Below are 12,692 nucleotides of genomic sequence, written 5' to 3'. Positions count from 1 at the left end.
CATGGACAAGTGAACATGGAGTATGGGTGTCCTTGAGGGGCACACTTGAGACAATGAAGAAAAAAGCCAGGTGTTTTGCCACCCAGGCAAATTGCCACAGCCCCCGTCACTGAGTGTAGCAAAGCAGGCTCAGCCCAAAGAGGAGCAGGCAGCAACACACCCTTCCTCTGAGGGCTCAAATCAAGATGCCATCTGTTTCACTCAACCATTTTACAGATGGAGAAATTCAGGTGAAGTCAACATGTTTTTATTGAGGACCATCCCTTTGTCCAGGCTTTGGAGGGACCTTGAGGGGAGGCAAGTAGGGGAGGGAGAGAAGATCCTAAGCTATCTAAGCTTCACTCCACGTAACAAGTAACCTGCCCAAGGCCTCAGGCCAATGTGATGTGAACAGGCACAAGGTTGAGCAGGATGACTGGAAAATGACAAGCTGGGTGCAGTGCTAGGGGCAGTGGCAGTCTGGGTGGATTTCTCAAAAGAAGTGGATTCTAGTCGACCTTGAAGGGTGGGAAGATTTGGAGAAGGAAGAGTAGGTTTGCCCAGCCCTTGAGGCTGGGTAGCTGGGCACAGCGTAGCAGGAAAAGGACCTGGCCCAACCTGATGACTTCAGTGAGACAGGGGGGCATCATGGGATGTCAGGCTGAAGAGGGTAGTGCAGGGCCCCAAACAAGAGGCTAAGGCTCTAGCTCTGGCCTGGAGATAGGAGGGAGCCTCTGCAGGTCTTACATTGGGGAAGGCAGGATGCTTGTCTCAGGTGTGTCCATGGTCAGTCTCCCCAAGGCTTAGGTGGTGGGACAATCTGTTAGGCTCCCTCCCTGCATAACCACCCTCAAAAATGTCTCTGCTTCTCAGGTCCTTAATGCTGGTGCAGTCTCATCCAAAAGGCCATCTTCTCCTCCCTGAGCTTCACACCCACCCTTGTGGTGAAATCCACTTGCAGGTACTTCTCCTCCTTGTTGTAGTGTGGCCAGTAGGGCAACTTCCCACCATTGGGGTTTCTGCCCAGAAGGAGGAAGGAAAGAGGATTGTTCATGCTCGTCTTCACCCTGCCTCCTTCTCTTACCCTACCCTGAGTCACCTTCCCTTTGGAAGTTGGGGTCCAAGAATTCTTTACAGAGATGATATTTAGACCTTTAAGAAAAATAGAAGAGTATGTGGTGGTAAGGGCCTTCCAGGCCCTTCCAGGAGGGAACAGTATGTGCAAAGCATTGGAGGTACGAAGGACCAGGGCTTTTGGAGGAAGCACGAGTGTAAAGTTACAAGAAAAATGTGGGGTGTGTGAAGAGGATGGATGTGGAGAGATGACACAGTAAAGATTTTGAAGATTTTCATGCCAAGAGGCTAAGGGGTTGGGACTTTAGTCTGGGGGCAGAGGGAAGCCATGAAGAGTTCTAAGCAGGTAAGTGACTTGGTCTGATGGTATTTCAGAAAGATCTCTTGAGTGTCATAAGGGAGATGGATAGAAAGGAGAGAGAATGTGGAGATGAGAGACTAGTCACAAGGCTAGCCAAAGCTCAGCCCAGATGTCACCTCTGCCAGGAAGCTCCTCCTGCCCCTCCAGGCTCAGTCAGACACCTCCTGTGTGCGCTCATAGTATCTTCTGCTCCCCCCAGTACAGCAACTTAATGTTTTTGTTATAACATTAACAAGCTGCTGGAGGATGAAGGTCATGTCTGCAAGATTCTTGAATTCCAGCTCCCAATATAGGGCTGCAAAAAACAGAGCATTATGAATGCATGAGTGAATGAAGAGTGTGGTCATGGGACAGACCTGTCATGCTAACATCCCACCCTGCTCCTTCCACTATTGCTTCCATACTGAAAGGCTTTCATTTTCGGGAACATTCTAGATTAGGAATTGCGTAGCTCCTTAGCATCGTTCAATGGAGAGGTGGCATCCCTCACCCCACACTATCCACTCAGCCCTAGGGGCCTTTCCTATCACCTCTGCCAACCCGTCTACTCAGCTGCCCCATCCTGTCCATCTGACCTCCTGCATCCCTCTGCAGTGACCTTCCACTTTCCATTCTTCCTGCTTCTGTTTCAGAGCCAGCCCTCATCATCTCCTCTGGGATATACCCCACCTCCCCTTCCAGTTGGCCTCCAGGCCTCTGCTCTTACTTCTTCCCAACCCAGTTCAGCTCACTGAGCCATCTCTCTAAACACACACTTGGCTGTGTCACTTCCCTGCCTCAAATCTTTCTCTGCTCTCCAATGTATTTTGAATAAGGCTGCTTAACTTTTCTGGGCTCAATTTCTTCATCTGCAGAATGGAGAAAACTTCTCTTTTTGTAGAACTGTAGAAAGGATACTTCTCTTTCTGGATTGTTGAGGGAAATAAATGAATAAATACAAGGGCTTAGAACAGTGTCTGGCACATAGAAAGTGTTCAAGCATTTCAGTATTATCACTGTGGCAGGTAAAGCCCTGTGCGATGTGGTCCCATGTCACCTCCCAAATGTAGCCCTCAGAGGGTACCTGACCTTACACCCACACTCCAGGCACACTCCAGGTCAGTGTTTGCCCCACAGTCTCCAACCCAGGCCCCTGACTCCCAGGCCTGGTCTGGGCCCCAGCCTTGCCCATAGGGCAGATGGTGCACTCTGTTCGGATAGAGCTTTGGTAGGAGGTAGGGAGGCAGGAGGTGCCGGGTGATCTTTCTGGCCCACCACGGACTGAATGAGTATCCCTACTTTCAGCATTGTCCTCCCTGGGACTGGCTTGGTTTTCTCATCAGTGCTACCCCTGGGCGGAGTGGTACCCTTGGCAGGGGCGAGGGCAGGTCTGTGGACCGGAATGGTCCTGTACACTTACATCTGCACGTGGGTCTGTGCGGTGAAGGATGCACTCATGGGAACGCGCGGAACTGAGTCTGTGCTGCGTCTGTCCAGGCACTGCACTCACCAGTCCCGAGATACACATGGCCCCCGAAGACTGGCCAAACAGGGTTACACAGCCTGGGTCTCCACCGAAGGCTGCGATATTTTTTTGTACCCAGCCCTGAGCCGCCACCTGGTCCAGCAGCGCCCAGTTCCCGCCGGCCTGCCTGTCGCCTGCGCTGGGAGTGCGGTGCTTATAATCAGCGTCCGGAACCCCGACCGCCTGGTTGCTCCGGGGATTCTGCCTGGTTCTGCCTGGCCTCGCCTCGCCGCGTCCCTAAGACACCTGGTCTTGGGACTATCCCTCTTTCCCTAGAGTTAGGTCCCTTTCCGTCGCAGTATGGAGGGTCGGCCGAAGTTAGGCGGCACTCCTGCACGCACCTCTTGCAGCCATGCCCCCACATCCCCCTCCCCTATCCTTCCACCCTGTCCACGCCTCCTTTGCCCTGAGTCCGGAGGAAGCCAGGTCCCTGGTCCCCCGTGCAGGTCCCCGGCCCCGCCTACCTCAGGAAGCCCAGGATGCCGAGCCTATGGCTGCAGCAGCATGAGCAGCACTTTCTCGCGGGCGGCGAGTTCGGAGGCATCGCATATGGAAGCGGAGCCCACGAGGCAGGCGCCTCCTGGGAACCGGACTATCACCCGGGCGTGGAAAGCCGAGGCCTGAGCGGAAGGTGGGGGGGTGGCGGTGGAGTGGCTGAGCCCGGCGGCGCACAGATGAACGTGAATACTCAGCGGCCGCAGAGCGTCCCCACGCGCACGCACTGCCGCGTGCACGTTCAGGTACGGAACGTCCTCGCTGAAGCTCAGCCACTTGTATTGTTTTCGCGTGTTGAGATACATGGAGGCGTTCTGCCCCAGGCGTCCTGAAGATCCCTGCGGGCACGATATGAATTTGGGCTCAGTGTGATGCCCATAAAGGGGAGAATGGTTGCAAACCCAGTTCCTGCAGTTGAGGGAATAGAACCAAAAGCAAAATTTAGGCCGTGTGTGTGTGTGTGTGTGTGTGTGTGCGCGCGCGTGCGCGGCTATCTGCCTGTATGTGAGTGGCTTTCACTAGCCATAGGGTCCAGGGGTGGGAGGCAGCTTGGCCTGCCCAAGATCCACCCCTCTGCTTTGAGCCTGGCCTCATGAGTCTGTGTGGGGAGAGGTTCTCTGCTCCTGTTGGAGACCCTGTTGGTGCCGTCAAGCTAGAAACCTGGGTGCCCTGGGCACCTCTCTGTCTTTCATGTCCTCTCCTTCCCCTCAGTCTCTGTTCTGCCTTCCAAACAGCTCTTAAATAGGCCTCCTCCTCTGTTCCAGAGCTGCTGCCCTGCAAAGGCCATTACCACCTCTGGCCAGGACACTGCCCCACCCTCTTTACATCCCTTCCAACTCATCCTCCACAGAGGATTGATAGAAAACAAAAACCTGACCTTTCCGCTCCCCTCCTTAAAAATCACCCCCCCCCGCCCCCGCCCCTGCTCAGGATAAGATCCAGATTCACTTGCACTGCCCCAGGCCCTCTCCATCTAGCTGTCTTCTGGCCACCCTTTCCTCCAGATACACATAGACCCTTGCCTCCCTACCTCTAAGCCCTTTTGCTCTGTCCCCTCTGCCAAATGCTTTCTCCTCTGCCTGGCAAACTCCTACTCATGTTTAAGCCCCCCCCCCCTCAAGTGGTGCCCCCTCTGCTGGGCACTTCCCTCTGTGCTTCCGCAAAGCTGCAAAGCTCTATGCGTGTTGACTATAGTACTGGGTTGGAATTGTTTCATTTGGTTGTTTTTCTCCCCAAGCAACCAGGCACTCCCCAGGGGCAAGGATGGAAGAGGATTTATCTGAGTCCTGGCACCCATGTGGACATTTGTGGAGCTTGGCTCTTGGGCCACCTCACCTTTTCTCCCTGCTGGCCCAGCCCTGGGAGTGGCTGTTCTCAATAGTTGGAGCTGGGCCCATCTGACTGGCTACAGGAGACCTTGACTGCCTATTCTGCTCCATTCTCTGCTTGTTCCCTTGCTGCTCTGGCCCCAAACTAGTCATTATCCAAACTAGTCACTAGTCTTCTTCCCCTCTTAACTACCACCCTGTAGTCTGTTCTAAGCCATCCACAAATTCTTGTACCTGACACTCTGTGTTCCAAACAGCTATTGTCTGACAGCTCATGGCCAATGTTCCAACAACTGACACCCAGACTTCGATGCCATGGATACCCCAATCTCTAAACCCCTGATCCTTGGGGCCCTAGTAATGGCTATCCCATGTTCTATCACCTGACCCATGGGATTCCAAATAACAATCACAGAGTGTTCAGAATGTCTGGGCTTCTCTCAGTGGTGGTCATTGTTCTAATGACTAACACCCCAGCATTCTAGTAACAGCCATTCATGTTCTAACAGTGGATGCCCTGTTCTCAACAATTAGACACCCAGGCTGGTAGTTGTAGGTTTTTTTTTTTAACATTCTTTTTTTAAAAAGATTTATTTATTTATTTGAAAGAGAGAAGAGAGAATGCACATGAGCAGGGGAAGGGGCAGAGGGAGAGAGACTCTCAAGCAGAATCCACACTGAGTGCAGAGCTCTTGGCGGGCCTGATCTTACGATCCCAAGATCATGACCTGAGTCAAATCCAAAAGTTGGTTGCTCAACCGACTAAGCCACCCAGGCACCCCCTCCACTTTTTTTTTTTTTGAGAGAGAGAGAGAGAGAGAGAGAGAGAGCGCACGTACCTGTGGTGTGTGGGATGGGGGAGGGGCAGAGGGAGACGGAGAGAGAAAATCTTAAGCGGGCTCCACACCCAGCGCAGAGCCCAGCGTGCAGTCCAGTGCAGGGCTTGATCTTACAACCCTGAGATCTTGATCTGAGCTGAAATCAAGAGTCAGACGCTCAACCCTCTGAGCCACCCAGGCACGCCGGTGGTTGTAGTTTTTAATATCAGCTGACACCCAGGTTCCTACAGTAGACATTTTTCTAAACCCAGTGCTTTATCCAGCTGATTGTTAATGATTGCCACAGAATATTCTGGACAGTGGGTTACTCAGTGGTCTGAGTAAATAATAAACACATTTGTTCTGGGTAAATTCCCAAGCCCAGAGCTTCAAAGGGCAGTCATTATCTCACCATGCTCATGTGACTCAGGGTTTGAGCCCTGCTAGAGGTTGCATTAAGATTCTGGGACATTGAAACTGAACCTTAGCCTGTGACCTCTCCATCTTGGAGTTCCTTCTGCAGCGAAGGGCTGGATGTCCCATGTGGACTTGTCCTTGGGCTTAAGCCCTAAGTGAGAGGGAAGAGCTCAGGGTTAACTGAGTATGGTGTGTGTGTGTGTGTGTGTGTGTGTGTGTGTGTGTGAGAGAGAGAGAGAGAGAGAGAGAGGAAGGAAGGAAGGAAGGAAGGAAGGAAGGAAGGAAGGAAGGACGGACTGCTCCTCACACATTTTTAGGAGAACTCAGCTTCCCAGAAGGTCCCAGGGCACATCAGTGAGCACCTCCTTCTTACCTGGAGCTCTCCTGTGAGAGAGCCAAGAACAGAATTATCAGTGCCTTAAACACCACCTGGGCCAATTACTTCATTATATAGGTTTGGAAACTGAGGCCCAGAACGGGGCCCTGGCCCGCTTATGGCCACACAGTGTACTCTTTTCAGTGAGTTGTTCAAACCCTGACCCAGAGGCAGGCATAGGTCCACTGCGCTCCTTAGGGTTTGCCCACTTCCCAGACAAGTAGTCCTTTGGCTCTTATGCAGGGGCATAGGTGGTGGCATTTCTGATTCCTTCCCAGGATTCTGGGGGCCCTGGGGCAGGAAACCTGCAGGCACCCACAAGAGGTTTGGAGAAGGAGACTCCTAGGAAGACAGTGATTGGTGCCTTCCCACGTGCATCTATTTTCCTTAGAATGTCCCATATTTGGTAACCACTAGAGGTTCCTTGGTGTGCAGGGTACCTAGGAAGAAAGGAGAAGGATCACTGTGGCGCCTGAAAGAACTCTGGCCCATCTGCCATAGCATCAGTCATAGCTTGAAGCTTTTCACAGTTGCGTATTTGCCCACTTTTTCTGTGTTTCTCTCAGTATTTTTCTCTCTCATTATTTGATTTAAGATTTCAACACTATGTTGGTAGGTGCATAAAGGTTCATGTCTGTTATATAAATTATTTTCTGTCATTTAATGTATCATTTAATGTCAATATCATTGTGTCATTTATTTTGATTCTACTTGTCTGATATTGCTATTACCATACCTCTTTCTTATTGCTAACATTTACCTGGCATCACACATGTAGGCATTCTCATTCATATGTCTACTTACATTAATACTCACATGTACATACAAATCTATACATACATAGACACATATAAGTTCAGCTCATGTACAATGAACATGCAGAAATACAAGAGCTAAATGCACACCCGTATGCATGCATGCGTATGTATGTAAGAAGTGTCATATAAAGATTACAGTATGTAACCATACTGTGGCATACATTCCCATATTACACACAGGCACACGGATGCACTACAAGTAGATCTACACCTTACCCAGCTCTTGGACTAAATATGAACTAGACCAAGTTGAATTTGACCTCTACCTATGGGCACTTCCTCCTCTTCTGGGCTCTCATCCTGCCCCACTCCCGTTGCCAGTCATCACTTAGGCCTCACATCTGTTGCCCTTTCCTGAAGCACCCTTGTCATTTCTTCCTTTCCTTTATCAAAACTGAATTGTTCTGTCCCCTGGTCCCCTGGGGCTCACTCTGCAAATGAGAGAAAGCAAATATGATCCAGGTATCCCTGAATTTGGCTGTGTATCGGAATCATGTGGGGGAAATCATTGTTAGAACCCAGGTTCCTAGGCCCAACCTCTGAATGAGAATCTCAGGGTTGCGTCAGGAAAGTAGATTTACAAACACCTCTGGGAGATGTTGCTGCATCTGGTTTTGGGAATAGCATTTGAATTGGTGTGATTGAGCACACCCTTACATCTCCAGCTGCAGGCAGCAAAAAGTTGGGCTCCTTGCTCAGTGGGGAGCCTGCTTCTCCCTTACCCTCTGTCCCTCCCCCTGTTTGTGCTGTCTCTCTCTCAAATAACTAAAAATAAAATCTTTAAAAAAATTGTGCATGTGATGAGTGTCCTGTAGCCTTGTTGGCAGCAGTCTCACCCCAACGTGACCAGAGGGATGGGTGAGGAAGGGATGTTATATCTACATTATATCATATATGTTACATGGTCAGTAATGGCTTGTTCTATAAGACTTTATAGCAGCAGATGGCTTAATGTGGAGGTTCTGAGCCAGGCTGCTGGGTTTGAATTCCAGCACTGCCATTCATAAGCTGTGTGACCTTGGGAAAATCACTTACCTTCTCTGAACCTCAGTTACTCCGTCTGTAAAATCAGCATAAGAGTAGTACTTAACTCATACAGTTGTGGTGAGGGTTAAATAGGCTAATGTAGGGAAGGCATTTAAAACAGGGAAAACCCATTATGTCAGCTGTTGTCACCAGTACTTAGGAAAAGGCTGATGTGGTTTAATAACTTGAAAAGGGCAGAATTTGAAATTACATATTAGCCATGGAGAGTGCACACCAAAACACTCCAAATATGTCTAAAGTAACAGGAAGGATTAATGTCAAAATGGTGTCAGTGGTTGCCTCTGAGTTGCAGAGTCATCAGTGACCTTGATTTTTTTCTTTAATTTGTCTGTATTTTCCATATTTTCCTTAACAACATTACTGGAGGGAGCGCCTGAGTGGCCCAGTCAGTTGGGTGACCCTCTTAATCTCATCTCAGTTCTTGATCTAGGGGTTGTGAGTTCAAGCCCCACGTTGGGCTCCACGCTGTGTGTGGAGCCTACTTAAAAAAACAAAAACAAAACAACAACAACCAAACAAAAAACATTAGTGGAGAGTTTGCTATCAGTGTGGGGTTCAAGAGGCTAGGGATGGGAGGACAAGGAAGGCAGGACCAAGAAAGTAGGGGCTACCAGTAGCTCCATCTGGTCTGGACCATGACCCTCTTCCTGGACCACATTCCCCTTCTCGTTACCTCACTCTACCAGCCTCCCCTGCAGGTTGTGTGTGGCCGTATCAATAAGAGTATGGAGTCCCGTTTAGGGGAGGTGACAGAGCTGCTTGTTTCTTCTGCCTAGGCTCTGACAAGGTTGGTTTACCTTAATGCACTAAGCATGTGTCACTCAAAGCAAGGGCGAAGCCAGGGGATGGAGGACAAGGGAAGAGAGTGGTAGAGAAGGCAGACAAGACTGTGGGTCTACCTTCCAGGCCTGGGGGCCAGTCACATATAGATTACTCCACTCAGCTGTGCAGCAAGTTGGCCAGTTCTTTTCTCTTTTTTAAATATTTTATTTAATTATTTATTTGAGAGCGAGTGAGCAAGAGAGAGCACAAGTGGGGTGCGGGGAGGGACAGAGGGAGAAGGAGAAGCAGACTCCCTGTTCAGTAGGGAACCTGACATGGGGCTCCGTCCCAGGACCCTGAGATCATGACCTGAGTCAAAGACAGACGCTTAACTGACTGAGCCACCCAGGCACCCCGCAACTTGGCCAGTTCTGGGTGGGCCTTAAGGTTTGGTCCTGCTAACACCTTGCTCCACTCCTGCCACATCTCCCTGAGGAAGAAACAACCTTTCACCTGATCCATATGGGGAGGAGTGTGAGCTGGACTCACGTGGGCTCCATCCAATGTTCATGTGGGGCACAGGGGATGTCAAATGGGGGGTGGGGTCAGCCAGGTGGCTTTGGTGCAACATTATCTTAGGGCTAAGAATCTGTGATTCTGATACATAGCTCTAGGTGGCTTCTGTTCTGAGTCACCCAGCATCCTCTTTTTTGGGGGGAGGAAGACTGAAGCCCCATCTGGTCCACTGTTGGACTTTACACATAAACAGGCATGTCTGACAAGTGAGGTGGAGTGTTCTCAGAGGCCAGAGCATAGGGTGAAGTCACAGTCTCAGAGAGAGGAGACTTGCTTGGAGCTGACCTAGCAGTTGGGCCTGGGGTGGGAGGTAGAGGGCCTGGTTCTGAACCTACCAGCGTTCTGATGTGACCTCCCACCCACAGGGGGCAGTAGAGGGTACCTGTGAGGGTGAAGGAATCCTCTCACTGAGCTGAGATCCTGTGCCCAAGCCGGTCAGTGATGATTCTCACCAGGGTATATCAAACATGGGGGGAGGTACCCTTCTCTGTCCCAAACAGTATCAAAGGTAGTAGCTGCAGACCCACGGAGAATGTGTGTTTGTCGGGATGGCACTATTAAGGAATCTCTGGGACCATCTGGCTAACAAGGATTCATAGATGACCAGCACTGAGAAAGCCTAGAGGCCAGGAGAATGTAGCCAAAACCAAGCCATGGATGGTGGATAGACATAGGACCCCCACTAAGAGGAGCTTGGCCAGTGTGCCTGGCCGCCTCTGCATCTACGGGTGCTGCTCAAGAAAACAGACTCATGGGGCGCCTGGGTGGCACAGCGGTTAAAGCGTCTGCCTTCGGCTCAGGGCGTGATCCCGGTGTCATGGGATTGAGCCCCACATCAGGCTCCTCCGCTGTGAGCCTGCTTCTTCCTCTCCCACTCCCCCTGCCTGTGTTCCCTCTCTCGCTGGCTGTCTCTATCTCTGTCGAATAAATAAATAAAATCTCAAAAAAAAAAAAAAAGAGAAAACACAGACTCAGTTCTGGACTTGATAATTCCTGGGACCCCTTCATGGGCTGGAGGCTCCCAAACAGAGGAAGTCCAAAACTTATACTCTGAAAACTACCAAACATTGTCGTAAAAAATTAAAGTAGATCGGGGCACCTGGCTGCCTTGGTCGGTAGAGCATGAGACTCTTGCCCTTGGCATTGTGAGTTCAAGCGCCATGTTGGGCCTAGAGACCACTTAAAAAAACAAACAAACAACAAATTAAAAAAAATAAAGTAGATGTAAACGAATGGGAAAACACTCCATGTTTATGCATGAAAGGACTTCATATTGTTAAGTATGTATGTGAAGTATGTTAAATAACACTCCCCAGATTGATCTGCAGATTCAGTGCCATCCCCATAAAAATCTCATCTGACTTCTTGGTAGAAATTGACAAGTGGATTCTAAAATTCATACAGAATTGCAAGGAACCTGGAATAGCCAAAACAATCAAGAACAACAATAAAGTAGGAAGATTCATAATTTCCTGTTTCAAAACTTATTACAAAGAAATGGTAATCAAGAGAGGGTCAAACATAGAAATTAATGGAACAGAATTGAGAGTCCATAAATTGACCCATGTATCTATGCTTGGCTGAGTTTCGACAAGGGTGCCGAGATCATCCAGTGGTGGGAAGAACGGTTCTTTTCAACAAAAGGTGTTGGGACAATTGGATAGCCACGTGCAAAAGAACAAAGAAAGTGAAGACAAGCCCCAGAATAGGAGAAAATATTTGCAAATCATAAAGCCATTAAGGGACTTGCATTCAGAATGTAAAAAGGACTCTTACAACTCAACAACAACAGAAAAAGACAAACAATTAGAAAATGGGCAAAGGATACGAAGAGATATTTTTCCAAGGAATATGTTTGAAAGGCCAATAAACATGGAAAGATGTTCAACATCATTAGCCATCAGGGAAATGCAAATCAAACCCAAAGTAGATGCCATTTCACACGCACTGGGGGCGGGGGGCTGGAAAACCAAAGTCGGATAACAGATGTCGCCGAGGACATGGAGAAATCTAAATCCTCACGGACTTCTGGTAGGAATGTAAAATGCGGCAGCCACTTTGGAAACCAGTCTGGCAGGTCCTCAAATGATTAACCAGAAGAGTTACCGTATAACTTAGCAAGTTTACTCCTAGCGGGGTGTGTGTGTGTGTGTGTGTGTGTGTGTGTGTGTGTATTTCCAAGAGAAATAAAAACATGTCCACACAAAAACTTGTACACAAACATTTAGAGCAGCATTATTCGTAATAGCTACCAGGTAGAAACAACCCAAATGATGAGTCAACTGATGAATGGGAAACAAAATGTGGTATATCCATAAAATGGAATACTATCTGGCCAAAAGGAATGAAGTACTGAGAGATATGCTACACCGTGGGGGAATGTCTAAAAATTATGCTAAGTTGGAGAAGCCAATCACAGAAGACTACGTCTAATAAGATGCCATGAATATGAAATATCCAGAATAGAGAAGCTAATAAAGGCAGAAAGTAGATTAGATATGAAAAATCATTCCACTGTACACTTCAAATAGGTGAGTTGTATGGTATGTGAATACAGTCTCAAGAAAGCAATCTAAGAAGAAGGGAAAGCTGATGTGAAACAGACCGACAATACCGGTATTTTGGCAAGGATTTGGATCGACCAGAACCCTGTTGCGTTGCTGGTGGGAATGTGAATTGGTACAACTTCTTTGAAAACTGCTTGGCGTTATCCACTCCAGTTGAAAGCCACAGCACTGTGACTCAGCAATTCCATATCCCTCCACTAATTCCACATGGCAGATATATCCTGAATGAATGTGTCCGTATGTTCACCAGAAGACGTGTTAGAAAGTTCCTATCAACACCATTCATAAAAGCTCCAAACTGGAGACTACCCAAAGGCCTGTTAAGAGAACAGGAAACATGCTGCAGCGTCTTCACTCAATGAAATCCTCTGCGACAATGAGATTGAATGATCCACAGCTACCCAGGGCTCCTTGAATGCATCTCACAGACCTAATGTGGAGTGCAAGGGGCCTGACACAAAAGAGCATATACTGTATAATTCCATTTTTATTCCATTTCATTGAATCATATGCTGTGTGATTCCATTTAGCAGGCAAAACTACCCTCTGCCATTGCGAGTCAGTATCGCC

General features: G+C 48.9%; 1 protein-coding gene across 1 annotated transcript; it reads right to left on the bottom strand.

The window, feature by feature from the left end:
* Nucleotides 1-231: 231 nt before the first annotated feature.
* Nucleotides 232-5,835, bottom strand: LOC113251731 (uncharacterized). Its single transcript, XM_057314190.1, is given in 6 exon segments — nucleotides 232-1,355; nucleotides 2,180-2,319; nucleotides 2,814-3,057; nucleotides 3,383-3,411; nucleotides 3,413-3,751; nucleotides 5,581-5,835. Coding segments are annotated over 5 exon segments (1,245 nt in total). The 5' UTR covers nucleotides 3,719-3,751; nucleotides 5,581-5,835; the 3' UTR covers nucleotides 232-829.
* Between the last annotated feature and the right edge of the window lie 6,857 nt (nucleotides 5,836-12,692).

Source organism: Ursus arctos, unplaced genomic scaffold (genome assembly GCF_023065955.2).
Source record: "Ursus arctos isolate Adak ecotype North America unplaced genomic scaffold, UrsArc2.0 scaffold_19, whole genome shotgun sequence".
NCBI lineage: Eukaryota > Metazoa > Chordata > Mammalia > Carnivora > Ursidae > Ursus > Ursus arctos.
Note: the sequence above shows the minus strand (reverse complement) of the source record. Positions and strands in the feature narration are given on the sequence as shown.